General features: G+C 39.9%; 2 protein-coding genes across 2 annotated transcripts; both read right to left on the bottom strand.

Moving 5' to 3' along the window:
* Nucleotides 1-5,925: 5,925 nt before the first annotated feature.
* On the bottom strand, nt 5,926-6,330 carry LOC123781822 (keratin-associated protein 1-1-like). The gene has a single exon (XM_045781557.1). The coding sequence runs from the start codon at nt 6,328-6,330 to the stop codon at nt 5,926-5,928; it is 405 nt and encodes a 134-aa protein (XP_045637513.1).
* Nucleotides 6,331-15,134: 8,804 nt separating this feature from the next.
* On the bottom strand, nt 15,135-15,554 carry LOC123781820 (keratin-associated protein 9-3-like). Its single transcript, XM_045781555.2, has one exon. The coding sequence runs from the start codon at nt 15,552-15,554 to the stop codon at nt 15,135-15,137; it is 420 nt and encodes a 139-aa protein (XP_045637511.2).
* Between the last annotated feature and the right edge of the window lie 3,717 nt (nt 15,555-19,271).

Genomic DNA, 19,271 nt, shown 5'->3' with positions numbered 1-19,271 from the left:
GGGAAACAGTGTGGAGGTCCCTTAAAAAGTTAAAAATTGAGCTACCCTATGACCCAGCCATTGCACTATTGGGTATTTACCCCAAAGATACAGACGTAGTGAAGGGAAGGGCCATATGCACCCCAATGTTCATAGCAGCAATGTCCACAATAGCTAAATCGTGGAATGAACCGAGATGCCCTTCAGCAGATGACTGGATTAAGAAGTTGTGGTCCATATATACAATGGAATATTACTCAGCTATCAGAACGAGTTCTCAACATTTGCTGCAACATGGACGGCACTGGAGAAGATAATGCTAAGTGAAATAAGTCAAGCAGAGAAAGACAATTATCATATGACTTCTCTCATCTATGGAACATAAGAAGTAGGAAGATCGGTAGGAGAAGAAAGGGATAAAGAAAGGGGGGGGTAATCAGAAGGGGGAATGAAGCATGAGATACTATGGACTCTGAGAAACAAACTGAGGGCTTCAGAGGGGAGGGGGATGGGGGAATGGGATGGACTGGTGATGGGTAGTGAGGAGGGCACGTATTGCATGGTGCACTGGGTGTTATACGCAACTAATGAAGCATCGAGCTTTACATCGGAAACCAGGGATGTACTGTATGGTGACTAACAATATAATAAAAAAACATTAAAATAAAACAAAACAAAACAAAAACAAAAACAACTAGGGATGTACTGTATGGTGACTAACATAATAAGAAAATATTATTAAAAAAAGTTGTAAGGAAATTTAATTTATTTTTTTTGCCTTTTTCTCCACATCAGTAACCACCATTCTATTCCCTGCTTCTATGAGTTTGACTATTTTAGATCCCTCACATAAGTGGTGTCAGAAAGGATTTGTTCTGTATCTGGCATATTTATGTTGGCATAATCATCCATGTTGTTGCAAACAACACGATTTTCCTTCTTTTTTTAAAGCTGGATAATATTCCATTGTATGTGAATACCATATTTTCTTTATCCATCACTCATTGTTGGATACTTACTTTGCTTCCGTGTCTTAGATGTTGTGAGTAATGTTGCACTGAACATGGGAGTACACGTATCTAAGATCCTGATATCAGTTTGTTTAACCTCTTTCAGATATAATTTACTCATCTTACAAAACCGAGAAGGCTATGAATTTCACAGCACTGATGGAATATTAAATGAAATTGGGTTCATTTGAAGTTTAGTCTGGGTACTGCATATGGCACTAAACATGGGAAGGAGAAAGGAGAAGGAAAATAAATAAGGAAGAAAATACACATAGTTTCTAAAATCCTTCTAATTGGTCACAAGACTGTATTGATGTTTATAACTCTCTTCCTCCACTACCCATTTCATGTTTTCTTTATGCTCAATCAGGACTTCAGCTGGTTGAGGTTCTTTACCTGATAGGGGATGGCTTAAATTTTAATTTCTGAAAGGTCTTGAATTCATAGTGGTCTTGTCTCTTTCAGGTCAGTAGATGGGTTACACTGGCACACTCAAACATAGTATATATTGAATTAAAAATCCAAAAAAGCCCACCAAGAGTTGTGCTTTTCCTAGCTGAAGATAGTTCAAGGGACAGCAGTTTTTCTTTCACCTTAGAAAGGAGATCTCAACGTGTTCTAGGCAATTTGACTCCAAGAAGTTTCAGTGAGGTGGTGACCTCCTTAATTTTGTGGGGTTTATCTCCAATCCAGGAGTTCACTTGTGTTTACTAAGACATCTAAAGTACTTGCTACTTCCTGTTCCTCAGAAATAATTAGCATGATGTCATCACTGTAGTGGACTGATATGATGTGTGGAATGTCAAGATGATTCAGATCTCTGCTAAGCATATTATGACAGAAAGCAGGAGAGTTGACACAGCCCTGAGGCAATATTTGTAAGGTTACTGTTAGTCACACCAGTTAAAAGCAAACTACTTCTGATTGTCCTTGCAAACCGATATGGAGAAAAAGGCATTTTCATGTCAAAAACTGCATACTTCCAGGTGCTAGGGGTTATGTTGATTTGTTCCATGAAAGAAACCCCATCTTGGAACGTGGGCTCCGATTGGGGCCATTACCTAAATTAGTTTAAGATAATAGTAGATAATTACCCTTATGTTCTAAGATTTGTCTGCCTTTTCCATAGGACAAACAAGAAAGTAAGCGGGGAGATGCTAGGTATCGCCACCAGGCTTTATTCAGGTCTCTGAAAATGGCGCTCATCTTCACAGTTCCTTCAGGGATATGGTATCATTTTGTGATTTGCTACCCTTGTAACGAGGGGAACTTCCAGTGGCTTCTATTTATAGTTCTTCCTACAATTTGAGCTTGATTCCTCAAGCCAGAGTGCTAATGTGGGAATTCTGCCAATTGTCAAGCAGATTATCCCAGTTATAGATTCACAAATTGAGGAATTGATCTCTGGACCTACTGGGTCCACTGTGATTGAAATAGGCGGTAAGACTCCACCTATCACCTGGGCACCATAAGCCACCACTTTCATTGGTGGACTGGAGTGACATTTTGGGTCTTTAGGAATTAGTGTCAACATAGTATCTGGTAATCCCTTGGGGAGGCAGAATTTGGGGCCCTATGACCTCTGAGCCCTGGTGTCATGCCCATCAATATGTTACGGGACAAAGGGGACTTCACAGATGTAATTAAGGTTACTAATAAGTTGACTCTAAAATAAAGAGATTATCCTGCACTGTCCAGGTGGACTGAGAGACAATAACTTCACTGACACAAAGAGGAACTTATTCTGACTTCCACAGCTTCAAAATAGCCATTTAAAAATATTCTGAACCTCCTTAACACCTCCTGCAAGTCTAATTACTTAATTTCATTCTCTGTGAATTTTGGAGTCAGACAGATTTGGGTTCAGATTTTAGGTTTTTTGTTTACGTATAAGAATATGTGATTTAAGCAAGCTATTTAGCTTCATTTAGACTTACTTTCTTCACTTACAAGCCAGGATAACAATATCTATTTCAAAAATTGATGTATAAAGTGTACACAAAATGTCATTAGCCCACGGCACAGGGTGTGGCACTAAGCAAGGCCACGGTGGTTCTCATCTCTCTCCTTCATGCCTGTCTTCCGCATCATTTCCCCCCTTTTCTTTTCTTTCTCTTGTCCCTAGTCTTTTTCACTGTGTCTTCTTTCTGTCTTTTCTCCTCTATTTTGTGCTTTTCCTTTTCATTGTTTTCTCCATCATTTATTACCTTAATCCCCCCATCCTGATTTCTTCTATCCGTTTTGTTATCCATCTACCCACATTATGGTCGATGAACCTCAATTAAAAATGCTCCTCACTTTTGCTTTAGAATTTGTAATTGATGTGCTTTTCCTGTCACTGAACTATTTATGCATCTCACGTCCTCATAGGTGTTTACACACACACACACACACACACACACACACACACACACAGAAAGTTTCCGTTTTGAGACCTTATTGCAGTCTATTGCATAGTGTAGTGGTTAAGAATGTTCTAGGTTTCCAGTTTTGGAAGAGCCAACAGATACTGGCTTGATCAAAGGACTTATTCTTCTCACAGGTAGGCAGCTGCTAGCAATGGTGCAGAGGCTTAGCTATGCCAGGACCAGCATCCCTTCCATTCTCTTGGGATTTTGGAGTTCCAGGAATCATACCTGGGTTTAAAGTGAAAAGAATAGTCTGGGTGAAGAAGAAGTAGACGCACCAGCAGCATGTGTCCCTTTTATCAATAAAAGGAAGCTTTCTTAAAAGCCCATAACTGACTTCTGTTTAGATTTTACAGGCCAGTCCTGTGTCTATTTCTATAACTTTAGTTTTTTTAATTTATAAGCTTGTTATTTTAATGCTGGACTACAGGCATCTGCAGGGCATAGTAGACAGAACATTTTGGCAACATTTTAATGTCTCTCTGGTTTTGTCTTTTTCAGAATGTTATGTAGGTGGAATCATATAGCATGTAGCCTTTTTAGATTGGCTTCTTTCACTTAGTAATATGCATTTAATATTCTTCCATGTCTTTTTGTGGCTTGATAAATCATTTCTTTTTATCACAGAATGGTATTCCATTGCATAGATGTAATATAGTTTTTCCATTCACCTGTCGAAGAACATCTTTGTTGCTTCCAGTTCTTGGCAGTTATGAATAAAGCTGCTATAAACATTCATGCATGTGTTTTTGTGGACATACATTTTCAGCTTATTTGGATAAATACGTAGGAGCACAATTGCTGGATTGTATGATAAGCCTGTGTTTAACTTGGTAAGAAACAGCACAGCTGTCTTCCAAAGTGGCTGTGCCATTGTGCATTCCCACCAGCAATGAGAGAGAATTCTTGTTGCTCCAGCAGCATTTCACCAGCATTTGGTGTTGTCATTGCTTTAGATTTTAGCCACTCTGATAGTGTGCAGCTTGAGCTCTTTTTTCCTCTTTTCCTCCCATTTAGAATGATCTTCAGGGCCCCAAAGATGATCTTCCTTGTGAAGCCTTTCCAGATGCTGCTCCTGACATAACCCCAGCTGGTCCCAAAGTGATCTTTTCCTTTTTGAATTTGTTTCTGGCCCTTCCATCTTCTTTTTTTGCAGTCTGTAACCAAGATATTACCTTCCAGAGCAGTGGCCATTCGGAGCCTCTCCACAATTTCTGAGCGTTCCTGAGGCATTACTTTCTTGTAGTTCCCCCTGCTCTGTCTGGGTCCTGGGTTGTCCCCAACTCCCTTTGAATCAACCCAGACATGAAACTCAGCCCTTTTACTGGTATTCACGGGAAAGTTGACCTATCCTAAGGATTGTGTGAGTTTGGTAACTTAATGAGGATGAAACGTAGAGTAATATTCATGACCTCCTGACCGGGTCTCTCCTCTCTTCTTTCTTCTTCTCACTTCCTTTCTGGAGTTAAAAAAAAAAAAATCCTTCTGTCTCATGTGTAATTATTTTACATCCTTCTCTTAGGGTTTGGGTTTGCCAACATGCATGTCACATCTGTTGTAAGTTGGACCATCAAGGCTTACTGGCCACAAAAGCATCTCCCTAAGCTGGAGATTTTTTCTACCAACTATTAAGAGACTACAGTTTATCTTGTTAAATTGTTCGTCACTATTTTCACACATATACTTTTCTAACTGGATAGCAAAGTCCTCAAGGATAAGAATTAAGTCTTCATCATTCTGATCTCCATAGTCCCTGCTTTAGAAATGGTGGTCGATAAATGTTTATGGAGTGAATGAATGAATAAATACACTATATATGATTTCAATTTCTTTTAAAAAGAAACAGATGTATTTCTCCAAGTAGGCATTCATGAATTACCACAGTTAACCCATTTTGTGTACAAGTGGAAACACAGACTATGGTTTGTTTGCCCAGTTACAATATTTATTAAGAAATGACAGAAAACGCTGTATCACAGATGTAATTGAAATAGCCAACAGGCAAGATCATTATGATCCTCCCCCCCTGCAAAAAAAGGGATGGAATCAGATGTTGAAATATGAAGAAGTCTAGCCTGCTTCTTAGAAGGTGAATATTGGGTGAAGAGCTTCCATTCTGTCTGGTGACCAATGAGGAAAGTCACTTGACTATATTCTGGTGCCTTTGATGTTAGAAAAAAATGTTAGGTAAACAGAGCTAAAAATAGATTATAAAGCAGGGAAGAATTATACTTGTGGGTAGTTCTCAAGGATTAATTCCACAGTATATCAGTAATTTTCAACCCTGCAGAAAAATCAGAAATAGTATATCCAAAGAGTTTTGATAGTCAGCTGGTAGGTTCACAGCATTTCTGTGTCTGCAGCAGACAATCAAGGTATTCACTGCAGAATGAAATCAGATAAAACTCATATACTTGGTAGCCCCCATAACAAAAATGCAAATGGAAGTTGAAGAACTTGTGGTGGTCCAGGGGTGGTTGAGGAGATACGCTGTTCAACTGGGCAACTGGAAAGCAGCAACCTGGCTTTCAGCAGGTGGGCTGGCAGCAGCTGGGCTGGCAGCAGTAGCAGCAGCAGGCTGGGCGGCAGCAGGACTGTCCACAGTAGGATGGGCGGCAGCAGGAGGCCTGGGCATGGTGCAGCTGGCAGCAGGTTGGAGGCGTGCAGCTCACCACGCAGCAGGGGGGCAGGCAGGTGTCCTCCACGCGGCAGTCAGGGCGGCACCACCTGACTCGGCAGCTCACGCCACCCTCCTGGCCACCACCAGTGCCACAGCCGGTCCCACAGCAGCTGGGCTGGCAGCAGCTGGGTTGGCAGCTAGTTGGCTGGCAGCAGCTGGTCTGGCAGCTGGTTGGCTGGCAGCAGCTGGAGCCGCAGTTCCCACTGGTGGAGCAGGTGGGAAATCCGCAGAAGCTAGTGGAGCAGCAGGCCATGGTCAGGAGCTGAGCTGAGAGTTGGGTTGCTTGTAGGTGTTTTGATGGTAAGGTCTATGTCAGGCAGGCCTTTTATATATCTGAGCCAGCTTCTATTTATAAAATTCTTAACATATCTTCCTTGTTTTTGTTTAAATTTGTTTCTCATTGGTCCTCTGATTGGCGTGCATTGAAATACTTATGACCCATTATGAACAGCAGTTTAGAAATTACTTCGTTTTATAGTTTCATTTGGACTCCTCATATTGGTCCTTTGCTCTTTGGAATACATTTGTGGTTTTCCATGTTCAAAGAGTCCTTCCATTTCAGTCCACGTCAACACCCTCATTTTGTAGAGGTGGTTATTTCACGTGACACTCTGTCCATATCTCTAAGGCTAAGGATAAGTGTGCTCTTAGTTTTAACTATTATTTCTTCCTTCTGGCTATATAGACTGAATTCTGTTGAGTTTAGGACATTGGAACATCCCTTGAATTGAGGAGTACCTTTGGTTATACATAATTAAAAGCTTCCTACTAATTTACTCCAACATCAAATCAAATTACTGTTATAGTTCCTTTGATTTCAATCAATTTGAAATATGTAAATATTTGTATTCTAGGTCAGAAATCTTTTGTTGTGAATCAAGTGACATAGTTTATGTAAAGGTATCTTGCAGAGTGCTTAGCTTCAGGTAGAACTTTAATAAATGCTTACCGAATCTGATTTTGAATGGGTGGAGTAAAAGACATGATTCATGGACACATGTACCACTTATAAATGATTTAATAGAACTTTCAAGCTGTAGTGCCTCTCATGGAGGAGTCCTTGTTATTGTCAAAAGAGAGTAGGAAGTACTGAAATATTTTTCTACTGCTGGAATAGTTGAACCAAGTCTCAGGGAAAAACATCTGGGAGTTATGACATTTTGAAGAATGCACTGCCATCTACTATATTCTTTGAAATGTGTTTGATCTATCATTGTCAAATGTGTGATTTACCAATTGCTACCAATTAAAATATAGAGGTAAGTGCTGGGAGCTTGTAAATAACTTGAAAAATATTTTTCATAAAGTGTCCTATATTTTGTCCTATTGTATTTTATATATTGTACTAAAATACTTAATGAGGAATTAAAAAATTCAGTGGCAAAGATGTTTTTTTTCTAGATTTATGTTAACTTCCTAGGAGAAATCTTTCAAATTGGGTTGCAAAGTGCAACATACATAGTTTGAGATTTCTAATGCGCGTGTCTGACCAATGGTGGTGGTAGAACTCACAGGGTATCTCCCTGGCTCTTTGTTCTATCCTCACTTAGATCAGAGATACATTTTATATGAACTCACAGTAAATGGAGGTGAGTGTTGGGAGTTGCAACTTGGAGAGCAATTTGGGGACCAGTGGGAAGAATATAATAGACTAAGACATAGAAATTAAACATAAATGCTCTTGGAAAATAGTATCTAAAAGTATCTGGTAGATATTTTAAAATTTACTTAGTAAGTAATACAATCTTTAGATATTAGGCACACATGAAGGAGAACATCTAGTATATAAACTGGAAGGAGATTACAATGGTAGAGGTACCTCTGGGTAGAAATCCCATAGATTTGAGCAACCTGAAAATTTGAGCCCAAGGTGGCTTTACTGGTTTAGACCTAATCATAATAGGTTAGAACATTTTAAGTATTTGAATAACTATAAAGATTATTTAATGTATGAAGCATTTTATTAACTGATGGATTCAAGCATAGTATAATTAGTATTTAATTTTTCTGGTTTAGAATTTATGTTTATGCTTTAGGATTATTATCAAAATGAAATTCCACTCTTCTTGAATTCCAGCTAAAGATGGACAAGCTTAGAGGTAGAAGGAAGAGAATAACTCAGTTTGCTTTACACATTTAAACATTTTATTTGAAATTAATGGGATATTCAAGGAGAAAGCAGGTCTGAAAATACGTGGGGATCAAGAGATGGGGAGGAGACCAGAGATGTCACTGAAATGAAGAAATGCTCTACTCTGGTGCTTTTTCAAGCAAGGCAGGATATCTAGACACTCTGATTGATACATGCTTTCAGTGTGCTAATTCACATCCAAGAGGGTCCTAAGACTCATTATTTCTGAGTGGCTTAGAAACATCACGATACTTAGCATGGGAGTAAAATTGAACGCTTCTTCAGAGATAGAGCAGTTTGTTTCATTTCCCCTTTCATTCTTAATTAATCCCCCTGGCTTTTAGCAGGTGGGCGGGCAGCAGCTGGGCTGGCAGCAGTAGCAGCAGCAGGCTGGGCGGCAGCAGGACTGTCCACAGTAGGATGGGCGGCAGCAGGAGGCCTGGGCATGGTGCAGCTGGCAGCAGGTTGGAGGCGTGCAGCTCACCACGCAGCAGGGGGGCAGGCAGGTGTCCTCCACGCGGCAGTCAGGGCGGCACCACCTGACTCGGCAGCTCACGCCACCCTCCTGGCCACCGCCAGTGCCACAGCTGGTCCCACAGCAGCTGGGCTGGCAGCAGCTGGGCTGGCAGCAGCTGGGTTGGCAGCTAGTTGGCTGGCAGCAGCTGGTCTGGCAGCTGGTTGGCTGGCAGCAGCTGGAGCCACAGTTCCCACTGGTGGAGCAGGTGGGAAATCCGCAGAAGCTAGTGGAGCAGCAGGCCATGGTCAGGAGCTGAGCTGAGAGTTGGGTTGCTAAGAGAAGTTTTTGAGTTTAGGCTGTACCTTCTACATCTGGCCTTTTATATATTTCCTAGAGCTGCATATTTCCCTGACGTTCAGCATTGTTCCTTGATACCATTTGCAAAGTAAGTCTCTGATTGGCTGATCCCTGAGTTGTTTAGAAAGTTATTAATAGCATTTCAATAGCCTGCTTTGGTCATTATTCAATTAAGTCTCATTGTATTTCTTCTTTGCCCTCTGGATCATTATGGAAGCCAATCAGAGCAACACCTCTTTATGGAAATCACATGACAGACTAGAGCTGGGCTAACCCTGGCTTGCTTTGTCATACCTGTCCTTTGTTAACCTTTAGGCCGAGTTTATATCTAAATGGAGCATTTTCTTCCTAAATTAAGGATTGGGACTTCATAAATAGAGTTTGTTCGGATTTGGAATGACTAACGTTAGTGTCATCAAAACGTGAGCTATTCAAATTAATCAACATCCAAAAGCACTATGCCTTTCTAGGATCAGTTTGTGCAAGTTACAGGATACTAAGAGCTCTAACCAGTATTTTTGCCTTCAACCCTCAGTGTACATATTCCCAGTTGAAACCCTTAATGACTTTTGCTGGTAGATTGTTTTGTGACTCTACTAAATTAAAAATATATGCTAGTAATGAATACATATTTTAAGTCAAACAGAACACAGGCATATAAATAAATTTATTTTTCCTCATTTCCCCAAAACACCCATCCCCTTCAACACTGGTACTTCAGAAATAATAAATATTAACAGTTTGGTGCGTATTCTTTGACAGCTGTCTCCCTGTTTTTGGAGACATAAACCAGCATAGATAGATAGATAGTTCATCTAGTTAAGTAAAAGTTGCGGTCTTTATGTATTTTTAAAAAGTTTTAATTATAGTAAAATACACATAATATAAAATTTACCATCTTAACCATTAAGTGCACTGTTCATTAGTGTGAAGTACATTCACATTGGTGTGCAATTTCCACAACTCTTTTTAACCTCCAAAAGAGAAACTTTTTGTCCATTAAAGAACAACCTTTCCATTCTCTCTTCCCTAGATCTTTGGTAACCACTTTTTCACTCTTTGTATTGATGAATCTACCAACCTAGGTGCCTCATATAAGTGGAATCATACAGTATATCTTTTTAATGAATGCCTTATTTCACTTAGCATACTGTCCTCAAGATTCATCCATGTTATAGAATGTATCAGAATTTCCTTCCTTTTTAAGGCTCAGTACTATTCCACTGTATGTATACACCACGATTTGTTTATCCTTTACTCTATTGATGGACACTTGGGCTGCTTCCAGCCTTTTGGCTCTTGTGATTAATGTGACCATGATCGTGGGTATACAAATATCTCTTCAAGATCATACTCTCAATTCTTTTGGGTATATTCCTAGAAGTGGAATTGCTGGATCACATGGTAATTCTATTTTCGGTTTTTTGGGTAACTGCCATACAGTTTCCCATAGTAGCTGCACATTTCCACCAACAGTATACAAGGGTTCCAATTGCTCCACATCATTGCCAGCACTTTTTGAGTTTTTTGAGACTAGACATTCTAGTGGGTATGAGGTTGTATGTCATTGTGGTTTTGATTTGCATTTTTGTAATGACTGGTGATATGAAACATTTTTTCATATGCTTGTTGGCTGTTTATCTTCTTTGGAGAAATGTCCATTCATGTCCTTTGCCCAATTTTTAATTGTTGTTGTGTTGTAGGAGTTCTTCATATATTCTAGATATTAGCTTCTTACTGGGTATATGATTTGCAAATCTTTCTCCCATTCTGTAGATTGAATTTCATTTTGTTCATTGGTCCTTTGATGCACAGAAGTTTTTAATTTTGGTAGTTCAATTTGTGTGTTTTTTACTTTTGTTGTATATGCTTTTGGTGTCATATCCAAGAAATCACTGCCAAACCCAGTGTCATGAAGCTTTCCCCCTGTGTTTTCTTCTAAGAGTTTTACAGTTTTAGCTCCTAACTTCAGGTTTTTTATCCATCTTCAATTAATTTTAGTGTATGGTTTAATGGAGGGGTCCACCTTTATTCTTTTGCATGTGGATATCCACTTTTCCCAGCACCATTTGTTGAAGAGACTGTCCTTCCTGATTGAATGGTCTTGACATTCTTGTTGAAAATTATTTGACTGTATATGTAAAGGTTTCTTTCTGGGCTTTTCCTTCTATTCCATTTGTCTATATGACTGCCTTTATGCTAGTACCGTACTGTTTTGATTACTGTAGCTTTGTAATATAGTTTGAAATCAGGAGGTATGATGCCTCCAGCTTTGTTCCTCTTTCTCAAAGGGGAGAGAGAGAATCTTAAGCAGACTCCATGCTCAGTGTGGAGCCTAATGTGGGGCTCAATCTCACAACCCTGAGATTACGACCTGAGCTGAAATCAAGAGTCTGACACTTAACTAAATGAGCCACCCAGGTACCCCTTAATTTCTCTTTCTGATAGATTGTTGTTAGTATATAGAAATGCAGCTGATTTGTATATCGATTTTGTATCCTACAACTCTACCGAATTTGTTGATTAGTTCTAACCATTTTCTTCTCCTTTTTTTTTTTTTTGGGTGGAGTCCTTAGGGTTTTCTGTATATCATATCATGTCATCTGCAAGGAGAGACAATTTTACTACTTCTTTCTTATTTGGATGCTGTTTACTTCTTTTTCTTGTCTAATTGCTCTAGCTGGGACTTCTAGTACTATGATAAATAGAATAGATAGAAGTGGGCACCCTTCTCTTTTTCCTAATCTTAGGGGAGAAGCTTTCAGTCTTTTACCACTGAGTATGATGTTAGTGTGGGCTTTCATATATGGCTTTTATTAGGCTGATATAGTTTCCTTCTATTCCTAGTTTGTTGAGTGTTTTCATTTTCTGTTATTTTATTACGAAAGTGTTGAATTTCATCAAATTCTTTTTCTCCATCTATTGAGGTAACCATGTGTTTTTCCCCCTTCATTCTGTTATGCGATGTATTACATTCATTGATTTTTGTCTGTTGAACCATCCTTGCATTCTAGGATAAAATCCCACTAGGTCGGGGTGCCTGGGTGGTGCAGCAGTTAAGCGTCTGCCTTCAGCTCAGGGCGTGATCCCGGTGTTCTGGGATCGAGCCCCACATCAGGCTCCTCTGCTATGAGCCTGCTTCTTCCTTTCCCACTCCCCCTGCTTGTGTTCCCTCTCTCGCTGGCTGTCTCTATCTCTGTCAAATAAATAAATAAAATCTTTAAAAAAAAAAATCCCACTAGGTCGTGGTGTGTAATAATCTTTTTAATGTACTGTTGAATTTGGTTTGATAGTATTTTGTTGAGGAATACTGCATCAGTATTCATCAGGGATATTGGTCTCTAGTTTTCTCTTCTGTAGTGTCTTTGGCTTTGGTATCAGGGTAATGCTAGCCTCACAGAGTGAGTTTGGAAGTGTTCCCTCCTCTGTAATTTGTTAGAAGAGTTAGAGGATGATTGATTTTAACTTTTCTTTAAATGTTTGGTAGAATTTACCAGTGAAGCTTCTGGTACTGGGATTTTATTTGTTGGGAGGTTTTTTTATTACTGATTTAATCTCCTTGCTAGTTATAAATCTGTTCAGATTTTCTATTTCTTCATGATTCAGTTTTGATAGGTTATGTGATTCTAGGAATTTATCCATTTTATCTAGGTTATCTAATTTTTTTGCCTATCCCATAGGTATTAGTCATTCTTTTAAAAAGCTATGCAGTATTTCAGAGTATGATCATACCACATTCTGTTCAATCATCCCTCTATTGATAAATCCTCCATTGTTTCTAGTTGTGCTTTTGAATTAAAAAATCATAGTATTTCCAGCTAAAAGGGACTTTAAAGGAGTCCAGCTTTAGGTGATTATGAAAACTAAATTAAGCTAATTAAACTAAACAGGCTTTTCAAACCGGTTCTACCATTAAGTGTATTCTGTGACCTTAGAAAAGTTACTTAATCCCCCTGAACATTGTTTTATTCATCTGTAAAATGAGATGATCTCTCAGACACTCCAGGGCTAAAATTGTGTAATTGCTGTACCAGATCATTCATTCCTTAAGGGCATGGTCTGCCATGTCTGATTCATTTTGGTATAGTGTCTTTCTGTACAATCTTGAATGTAGGCACTCAGTAAATGCTTGTTGAATCAAGGAAGGAAGGAATGATTGGCAGTGTATTGTAATGATAAACAGCCAAATTTGCATTTACCCAAGTCACTTGTCATTTTATTTTATACTTTTTTCTCAGCAGGAGCTCTTAGGTAGTGATACCTGAAAGAGGTCAGTAGTTAAAATCAAAGGAACAAGAGGACAAAACATGTTTTCATTTTTGTTCTGTTGTTCAAGGGTGTCTTCTGGATTAGATCAGGTCTCTAGAATAAATGTTGGGGAAGCGGATTCTTTGCTTACATGGTATCCTTTATTCATGCTTCCTAATTTCTGGATTTTCATTAACCCTTGAATGAATAAAGCATTGTAATCCTGACCAAAGTAATATTTTTAATAAAAAAGAATTATCTTCATTCCCTCCAGTTCTCTCTCTCTCTCTCTCTTTTTTTTTTTTTAAAGATTTATCTATTTATTTTAGAGGGAGAGGGAGACGGGGGTGGGGGGGGGAGAGAGAGAGAGACCGACCAAGCAGGGGGAAGGGGCAGAAGGAGAGGGAGAAAAAGTCTAAGGCAGACTTGGAGCTAAGCCCGGAGCGTGACGAGGGGCTCAGTCCCATTACCGTGAGATCACAACCTGAGCTGAAACCAAGAGTCGGTCACTCAACTGACTGAGCCACACAGGAGCACCTGGCTCCTTCCAGTTCTAAGTCCAAGAAACCAGAAATTAATCTTGATCCTTGTCCAAAAACTACCAGGATTTATGAAGCATTTCCTGATGCTGTGTTTAAATATGTATAAGTTCATTGTATGTTATTTTTTCATTTATTGTGTATTATGTATAAATGCGTGTGTATGTATAATAAATACATGTATTTCTAAGTGAAAATTTTAAACCAAATTTGTTATGTTATTATCCTCACTTTCAGTTTAGAAACGGGAAAAAAAGTAAAATTCTCCATCTAACCAAAAGCATCTTTCCTCCAAGAGGCTTCCCCAACTTGTAGCTCTCTTGCTTTACTCTGCAAGGCTATGTATAAATGGAAGAGTGTAATGTATCAGCATTATGTTCCCACAGTTTGAAGATTGGCTGAAAGAGCATTCTTCTAACAGACTTGAAAAAAATACATCATATTCTGGCTCTGGGTTCAGAGTACCTGACTTTTTTTTTTTTAATATAAAGACTTTATTTATTTGACACAGAGAGAGACAGCGAGAGAGGGAACACAAGCAGGGGGAGTGGGAGAGGGAGAAGCAGGCTTTCCGCTGAGCAGGGAGCCCAATGCGGGGCTCGATCCCAGGATGCCGGGATCATGACCTGAGCCGAAGGCAGACGCTTAATGACTGAGCCACCCAGGTGCCCCTCAGAGTTCCTGACTTCTATAACTTTCTGGTTATGAAAGCACTTTGTGAGGACAGGATATGGATATAGAGCCTGTGCCACTTCTGAGGCCCTGTATAATGGCCTTTGCTGTATCTTTTTTTGGGGATTAACCTCCATTAGATCTGGTCAAATTTCCTAGAAAGTAGCGTGGGATAGCAAAACCAGACTAAAACTTTTTATGACTTTTTATGAAATCAAGAGCACACTCAATGAAGAAAAAGATATGTTTGCTGCACCAAATAGATGTAATTTAATAGACCTTGGTATATTATTCCGCTTTCATAAAAAGTGTAGTTTGCAGTATGGTGACGTATAGGAGGTGAACATATCTGAGGAGGACAGAAGATTCTTCCGCAGCATTGGTGGCACTGAGTCACAGAGTAGATTCAAATGCATGCTGAAGACAATTTCTTGAGTTAAATTTGTATTTTGGCAACCTCATTGGGGAGATCAAGGTCTTTCCAGAATTGAATCAGATAGGTCTGTGAGGCCCAAATATTTGGTATCCCCCACAACAAAAACCAAATAAAAGTTCAAGAATTTGTTGGTGGTCCACAGGTGGTGGAAGAGATAATTAGTTCATGAATTGATCTGGAGGTTGAAACTTCAAATAAAAAGTTAGCAACCTGGCTTTCAGCAGGTGGGCTCACAACAGGTGGGCTGGCAGCAGCTGGGCTGGCAGCAGTAGCAGCAGCAGGCTGGGCGGCAGCAGGACTGTCCACAGTAGGATGGGCGGCAGCAGGAGGCCTGGGCATGGTGCAGCTGGCAGCAGGTTGGAGGCGTGCAGCTCACCACGCAGCAGGGGGGCAGGCAGGTGTCCTCCACGCGGCAGTCAGGGCGGCACCACCTGACTCGGCAGCTCACGCCACCCTCCTGGCCACCGCCAGTGCCACAGCCGGTCCCACAGCAGCTGGGCTGGCAGCAGCTGGGCTGGCAGCTAGTTGGCTGGCAGCAGCTAGTCTGGCAGCTGGTTGGCTGGCAGCAGCTGGAGCCGCAGTTCCCACTGGTGGAGCAGGTGGGAAATCCGCAGAAGCTAGTGGAGCAGCAGGCCATGGTCAGGAGCTGAGCTGAGAGTTGGGTTGCTAAGAGAAGTTTTTGAGTTTTGGTGGTGACTTTCACGTTGGTCCTTTTATAAGCCTTGACTAGCTATGATTTACATAATTCTCAGAATCTCTTCCTTGTTTGTGTATAAATAATCTATCTCTGAATAATAATTGCCCTATTCCTGAGTTATTTGTTCAACCTCTGAAAGCCTTTATAAGTTCATTTTATTTGGTCTTCAATTAAGATTCTTTACCACAGTCAAGTAGTCACTGGCGTTCATTGGGTATGTAACCCATAATCCCCCATATTTGTTAAAATTTGGTCATTGCCCTAAGAATAATTGATGCCTCACCTTCAAGGAGTGTCAGTATTACTCAGTGTTGACCCTGATCATCAAGCTTTTGGGTCTCACATGACAGTTTAATTCCCAGCAACATGGTTCCAATGTCAACTACTGCTCCTTTATCTTTTTCATCTTCAATTTGACTATGAAGCAAAGTGATCCAGCTGGCCAGAAAGGGATGCTTTTTGGGGGGACTGAGAAATGTGGATGAATTGTTACTGATCACAATTCCTGGAGCACTTAGGTGCTCACATGGTTCTGACTACTTTGCATGTATCATTTAATTTTTACTGCAATCCTATGAGCCATGCCTGTACCTACTCCCGTCATCCATGTACGGGAACTGAGCCTCAGACAGATTTACATCTCTTGCCCAGGTTCATAGCAACAAGTGGTGAATCTGAAATTTGAATCCACATCATCTGACTCCAGACTAAACTCTTTCAACCACTATAGTCAGTACTCAGTTTTCTATATAAGCAGTTGTTCTAGAAAAATCAAATGATAAAAGAAAGATGTAAAATTTGTCCACTTTAAAGCTTTTTAGAGTCAGGGGAAGAAAGGCAGAGCTTTGGATGCATAATAGCACTATTTATTAGGACTTCTCTGGAAATTTTTATTTTTTAACTGCATAATAAGTACATTTCAAGAAAATCACAAGTGCTAAAAATGGTAATCTATTTGATTTGTGACGTCTTCTAAACTTTGATCCTAGGATGTCCTTAACTGCATACAAATCGCACTCAGTGTATTGACACTGGAGCATGTGTCACACTGTGACGTGTTAGAGCTGCAGCATGCAGTTTACTGTGCACATTAGAAACTAGTCCAACGTGCTGAGAGTTAATACAGCTTGAATGAGGCAACTGATGAGGATGAAGATGAAGGTTTTGTGTAGGTGCAATGAAAGGGGACCTGGCCTTCGTTGAGTGTGGATTCTATTATAGAGAAATGGAAGTTAAAATGCCACTTACAGAGTTTGAACCAGAATACCAGGTGTTAGTTTTGCTTCTCCAGAAATGACAGCTTTGAGTTAATATCATAACTCTTCCCAAATCAGAATTAAGACATTTTCTTTGTGTATGGTGTGAGAGAGTGGTCAAGTTTCATTCTTTTGCATGTAGCTGTCCAATTTTCCCAGCACCATTTATTGAAGAGACTGTCTTTTTTCCACTGGATGTTTTTTCCTGCTTTGTCAAAAATTAGTTGCCCAAAGAGCCGACGGTCCGTTTCTGGGTTCTCTATTCTGTTCCATTGGTCTATGTTTTTGTGTCAGTACCATGCTGTCTTTGTGATCACAGCTTTGTAGTACAGCTTGAAATCCGGCAACGTGATGCCCCCAGCTTTGTTTTCCCTTTTCAACAATTCCTTGTTGATTCGGGGCCTTTTCTGGTTCCACACAAATTTAAGGGTTGTTTGTTCCAGTTCTTTGAAAAATGTCATTGGTATTTTGATCGGGATAGCATTGAAAGTGCAGATTGCTCTGGGTAGCATGGACATTTTAACTATGTTAATTCTTCCGATCCATGAGCATGAATATTTTTCCATCTTTTTGTGTCTTCTTCAATGTCTTTCAAGAGTGATTTGTAGTTTCTAGAATATAGATCCTTTATGTCTCTGGTTAATTTAATTCCAAGGTAATGTATGATTTTTGGTGCTATTGTAAATGGAACGGATTCCCTAATTTCTCTTTCTTCAGTCTCATTATTCGTGTATAGAAATGCAACTGATTTTTGAGCATTGATTTTGTATCCCGCCACATTACTGAATTGCTCTATAACTTCTAGTAGTTTGGGGGTGGAGTCTTTTGGGTTTTCCATATAGATTATCATGTCATCTGCGAAAAGAGACAGTTTGACTTCTTCTTTGCGGATTTGGATACCTTTTATCCCTTTTTGTTGTCTGATTGCTGTTGCAAGGACTTCCAGTATTATGTTGAATAATAATAGTGAGAGTGGGCATCCTTGTCATGTTCCTGATCTTAAGGGAATGGCTTCCAGCTTTTCCCCATTGAGAATGATATTTGCTGTGGGCTTTTCATAGATGGTTTTTATGAGATTGAGGAATGTACCCTCTATCCCTACACTCTGAAGGGTTTTAATCAGGAAAGGATACAGTATCCTTTTTTCTGCTATCTGTTGAGAGAATCATATGATTTTTGGCTTTTTTCTTGCTGATAAAATTTATGACACTGATAGATAAACTCTAAATGGATGAAAGACCTCGATGTGAGACAGGAATCCATCAAAATCCTAGAGGAGAACATAGGCAGCAACCTCTACGACATCAGCCACAGCAACCTTTTTCATGACACATCTCCAAAGGCAAGAGAAACAAAAGATAAAATGAACTTGTGGGTCTTCATCAAGATAAAAAGCTTCTGCACAGCCAAGGAAACAGTCAAAAAAACTAAGAGGCAGCCCACGGAATGGGAGAATATATTTGCAAATGTTACTACAGATAAAAGACTGGTATCCAAGATCTACAAAGAACTTTTCAAACTTAATACACGAGAAACAAATAAATCATAAAATGGGCAGAAGATATGAACAGACACTTTTCCAATGAAGACATACAAATGGCTAACAGACACATGAAAAAATGTTCAAAATCATTAGCCATCAGGGAAATTCAAATCAAAACCACACTGAGATACCACCTTACGCCAGTTAGAATGGCAAAAATAGACAAGGCAAGAAACAACAATTGTTGGAGAGGATGTGGAGAAAGGGGATCCCTCCTACATTGTTGGTGGGAATGCAAGTTGATACAGCCACTCTGGAAAACAGTGTGGAGGTCCCTTAAAAAGTTAAAAATTGAGCTACCCTATGATCCAGCCATTGCACTACTGGGTATTTACCCCAGAGATACAGACGTAGTGAAGAGAAGGGCCATATGCACCCCAATGTTCATAGCAGCATTGTCCACAATAGCTAAATCATGGAAGGAACCGAGATGCCCTTCAACAGATGACTGGATTAAGAAGTTGTGGTCCATATATACAATGGAATATTATTCAGCTATCAGAAAGAACGAGTTCTCAACATTTGCTGCAACATGGACAGCACTGGAGAAGATAATGCTAAGTGAAATAAGTCAAGCAGAGAAAGACAATTATCATATGATTTCTCTCATCTATGGAACATAAGAAGTAGGAAGATCGGTAGGAGAAGAAAGGGATAAAGAAAGGGGGGATAACCAGAAGGGGGAATGAAGCATGAGAGACTATGGACTCTGAGAAGCAAACTGAGGGCTTCAGAGGGGAGGGGTGTGGGGGAATGGGATAGGCTGGTGATGGGTGGTAGGGAGGGCACGTATTGCATGGTGCACTGGGTGTTATACGCAACTAATGAATCATCGAGCCTTACATCAAAAACCAGAGA

This window comes from Ursus americanus, chromosome 23 (genome assembly GCF_024610735.1).
Source record: "Ursus americanus isolate L20-20 chromosome 23, mUrsAme1.1.p, whole genome shotgun sequence".
NCBI classification, from domain to species: Eukaryota; Metazoa; Chordata; class Mammalia; order Carnivora; family Ursidae; genus Ursus; species Ursus americanus.
Note: the sequence above shows the minus strand (reverse complement) of the source record. Positions and strands in the feature narration are given on the sequence as shown.

Excerpts from the sequence above, each read along its gene's own strand:
- LOC123781822 (XM_045781557.1), bottom strand. The coding sequence starts at position 6,330 with ATGGCCTGCTGCTCCACTAGCTTCTGCGGATTTCCCACCTGCTCCACC.
- LOC123781820 (XM_045781555.2), bottom strand. The coding sequence starts at position 15,554 with ATGGCCTGCTGCTCCACTAGCTTCTGCGGATTTCCCACCTGCTCCACC.